Consider the following 4518-nt stretch of genomic DNA (forward strand, 5'->3'; position numbering starts at 1 on the left):
CGCAGGGGCATCTGTGTACTCACCCAAACCTCCATGGGTCTCCGACGCGAACTTTGGACCGACTCATCCCTCTACTAACCTAGCTTGCCTGAACCCAAGGGAAAAGACAGAGAATAACCTCCCTGCTCCGGCGCGCTGCAGTGAGGGGGAGTTTAGTGGGGTTGCTGGCAGTTCCTGTCTCGAGACGGGCTCGGAAAGAGGGGGAAAAAAGGGTCAGGGGGACCATGCCTTTACGGCTCCCCATGAAATGGGATTGCAGTGAAAATAATAATAAAAATGTCGGTCTGCAGGGGGGTAACACCAGGAGCCACGGGCTGGGTCCTGGAGCAGGCAGCGCATTGCCGGTACCTCCCCGCCTGCGGCGGCAGGAGACGGGGTGTCCTGAACCACTCCTCCTATGAGCGGGGCTGTCTGTCTGTCTAAATAAACTACACGGACATCACAAGTACATACATAAAAATATACCTGTGTATGTATATACACATATATAAAGGTAAACCAACATGGCCTCAGGAGACACCTTAGAGGAGAGTCCTCCTACCTTCCCTACCCTCCACCGGCAGGACACTGCCCGCTCATGGGGGGTAGTCGCGCCTCCGCCACTCACCCCAAAACCGACTCAAACGCCTCATTCAGAGGGGCTCCGGGCTGAGGGCAACCTCACCGCTCCGGACCCGTGGGGCCGGTGCCGGCTCTCCGGGCGGCGGAGGGCGCATCTTCTCCGTCCATCGCGGTCGCCGCGACATGAAAGCGCCCGGCGGGGGGTGGGCGGGGGGTCATTATTATTAATGATATTAATATAAACAGCGGTGTCCGCGGCTCCCATTGGCCACCTGGGCTGCCCGCTGAGCCCTCGGCAACCAATGGCAGCGCTGAGACGTGGAGCGGCCAACCCTCCCATCCCGTGTGCCGGTCCCCCCCCTCGCACCAGGATTTGCTCCCTAATTGACCTAAATAAGGAGCTCGTGAGCGGCGGCCCCGGGGCGGTGCACACACACACACACACGGACACACACACGGACACACACACAGACACACACACACGCAGAGACACACGCACACACAGAGACACGCACACACAGACACGCACACAGACACACGCACACGCCCGGCAGCGCCCGCCGCTTCCCCCGCGCAGATTCCCACTCGGCGCGGCGCTCCGCCCACCGCAGGATCCCCCGCTCCTGCCCGCCGTTTAACTCGCATGACATTTTTATTTCGTTATTAGCGTTTTCGCGCAGAATCTGGCGCCTCCGATGGGTTGCCGGGCTGCCTTTTTTTTTTTTTCCTTCCCCGTTCCCTTCCCCTCCTCCCCCTCCCCCCTCCCCTCCTAGCTTGCAGGAAATGATGGCAAACCGCGATCTGAAATGATTACTCCGGAAAAAAACCCTTTTATACCAGGAGAGCATCCACGGGGCTAGGCAGAGGCGAGAGGCGGCCGCGGGGCAGCGGGGAACCGAGGAGCCAGCCGCCGGCGGAGCCGGGACCCCCTCCCTCCCGCAGTTTCTCTCCGACGATGCCGGACGAAGCCACGGAAAGCGCCGGCTCCACCTCCGCCCGCGTCTCGTCCTTCTTCATCGAGGACCTGCTGGGCAGCGAGGGCACGGCGGGCGGCGGGGCGCGGCGGGCGGCGGCGGGCGGCGGCGGGCGCGGGGGTCCGCGCTGCGGGCCGCACTCCCCGCTGCGCATCGGAGCCCCGGGCTGCCCCCTCCGCGACGCCGCCGTCGGCTGGTACCGCCGGGCACACGCCGCCTTCCTGGGCTGCCCCAGCCCCGACAGTAAGTCCGTCTTTCCCTACCCTTAATGGCCGGGCGCGTCTGGGGATGGGGATGTGGGTGGGTGGGGGTGTTCCTACTCCCCCCGGGGCAAAGGTCCCGCCGCGGACCCCCGCAGCAGGCCGGAGGTGGGATGTACGGGGTGCCCCCGCAGCCCTGGCCCTGCCTGCCCCGTTTTCGGCAGCTCAGGGCAAATCTCCGGAAATGCTCCCTGTGTGTGTCAGGCACCTGGAGCCTCCGCCCCGCTGCCCAAAGTGTAAACAGGGATTCTTGGCTTGCTCGGAGAATTTTTTTTTTCTTTTCCCTTTTCCCATCCCTTTTTCTTTCTCCTCTCTCTCTCTCTTTTTTTTTTTTTTCTTTTTTTTTTTTTAATATGCACGTCTGGCCTTTTTTTTCTTTTTTCTTTTTTTCTTGATTTTTTTTTTGTTTGGAGTTTTTTTGGTTTTGTTTTTGGCAAGCCGGAAAGCCGGAAAGCTGGGACCACAGTCCCCCAGCAGTGCAGTGGAGACTTTGAGAAACTGGGGGACTAGCTGGGCTCAGGCCCTTTTGCCTCTCGCTGCGGCGATCCCAATGGAGAGGGTGCTGGAGGAGAAGTCTGGGTTGGGGGGCATAAATTAACTCAAGTTTATGGGCTGCCATCAGTGATTATTTTCTATCTACCGATAGAAAAATATTGTTCCTAGGCACATCTCTGTGATCGTATATGAGCCCACAGAGATCTCACGATTGCTCTATAAGTAAAAGAGGAATGATTTGTAATCCGAATAGTTTTTTTTACAGTGATAGGATTATTAATATTTTTAATTTCTCTCAAAAGTACATCTAGAAACAGAAAACTACCCCAGAAACAACAGCTTTTTTTCTCACTTTTTTTTCCCTGTTTTTACTCTGTTCTATAGAGTAGAAAATATTTTTCCCCTTTAAAATTGCAAATGGAATGCAATTGGAGTATTGGAGACTCCATGGAGATATGCCCCAATATTAGAATAGTTGTCGCCATTCATTTAGCTTATCCAAGTTCAGAATAGCGTGAATTGAATTATTTCTTTCTTACTTCTCTTTATATACACACACATGCACTACTGTGCTTGCCCTTCTTACACACAACAACATACTTACAAGTATATTTGTAGGTATATATGTATACATATTTGTGTAAATATATCCGTGTGCATATAAATAAGAGTTCATGTGTTTTCTTATGTGTACATACACATATAAAAATATATACATACTTCATATACACGTGTGTATACACAGACATGCATTTTATGTATTGAAAACAGTATATGTGTGTTATATAAATACATATGAGTGCGTTTACGTACGTGTGTACACTGAGATGCGTGCACACATACAAGAAATACGTGTACACGTGTACATATACAAGGTATATGTGTACACGCATGTAGATATATGTGTATGTCCATAGATGAGTATATGCACATGAAATACAGTTTCTGTGTTTCCACATAAGCGTGCACGCTCGTGTGTGTATACGCTCATAAATATTTGGGAGTTTATCGCAGCACTCAGTGCAGCGGCAGGAGCCTTTGCTCGGGCTCCCCGCTCCACGGCCTTGCTCTCCCGCAGCCGCGTTGTTTCCCCTCCCGGTAAGCGGGGCGCGGGGCAGGCGGGCTGTATGCGATGCCCTTCTTCCCTCGATCCCCGCAACAGCTCTCTGCTCTCTCCGCAGCCAGCGACCGGGACTCTCCGGAGCTGCCCGAGGAGCCGGCGGAGCGGGCGGGCGGCGGCGGGCGGGCGGCGGCGCGGGGCCCGGCGAGCGGGCGGACCGGGCCCGGCGGCCGAGAGGAGGAGGAGGAGCGCAGCGAGGAGCCGGGTGAGCCGGAGCAACGCGCTGCCGGCCGCAAGAAGAAGACGCGCACGGTGTTCAGCCGCAGCCAGGTGTTCCAGCTGGAGTCCACCTTCGACGTGAAACGCTACCTGAGCAGCTCGGAGCGGGCCGGGCTGGCCGCCTCGCTGCACCTCACCGAGACCCAGGTGAAGATCTGGTTCCAGAACCGCCGCAACAAGTGGAAGCGGCAGCTGGCCGCAGACCTGGAAGCGGCCAACCTCTCCCACGCCGCCCAAAGGATAGTGCGGGTCCCCATTTTATACCACGAGAACTCGCCGGCGAGCGCCTTGGGCTTCACCCTGCCCCACATGTCACCCCCCTTGGTGGGCTTCTCCAGCGGCGTCAGCTACCCCCTGGGCACCTTCCCCGCCGCCTCTCTCCCTTTCCTACGGTCGCAGATGACAGGACTCGTCTGAGCGCCCACCTCTGCCGGGACCGCGGCCCCCTCTCGCTCCCTCCCTCGGCTTCCAACTCCACCCCCCTTCCTCCACGGACTTTTTATTTTCAACTTACACTTTTCTTGATTTTCTGCCTTTTTTTTTTTTTTTTTTTTTTTTTTTTTTTTTAACGTGCAATAAACTTACTTTTGGGATTAACTTGGAGCGACCTGCGGCAGCCGGAGGGAGCCGAAAGGACTGCGAAGATCCCAGCTATGCGCCGGGATCAGGTCGGTGGGGCTCCCACCGCCGCGCATCCAAAGAAAACGCATCCCCGTGGCAGCGGCAAAGCTCTCACCACCGCCCCAGCCCCGGGGTGACACGGAACGGCGTTTTCAGGGGGGCAACAGAACCCCCTCGACCCTTCCTCCCCCAGCCCGCAGAGCTGCCGAGAGTGATGCGAATGTACGGAACAGCCGGCGCTTTCGGGCCGCACCGCCCCCGCCCCACG

At 56.7% G+C, this 4518-nt stretch overlaps 1 protein-coding gene across 1 annotated transcript; it reads left to right on the forward strand.

The window, feature by feature from the left end:
• The first annotated feature begins 1444 nt into the window (after window positions 1-1444).
• Window positions 1445-4171, forward strand: LOC116786118 (homeobox protein HMX1). The gene is made up of 2 exons (XM_032686439.1): window positions 1445-1778; window positions 3472-4171. The coding sequence occupies exons 1-2, from the start codon at window positions 1517-1519 to the stop codon at window positions 4044-4046; spliced, it is 837 nt and encodes a 278-aa protein (XP_032542330.1). The 5' UTR covers window positions 1445-1516; the 3' UTR covers window positions 4047-4171.
• Window positions 4172-4518: the final 347 nt, after the last annotated feature.

This window comes from Chiroxiphia lanceolata, chromosome 4, assembly GCF_009829145.1.
Source record: "Chiroxiphia lanceolata isolate bChiLan1 chromosome 4, bChiLan1.pri, whole genome shotgun sequence".
NCBI lineage: Eukaryota > Metazoa > Chordata > Aves > Passeriformes > Pipridae > Chiroxiphia > Chiroxiphia lanceolata.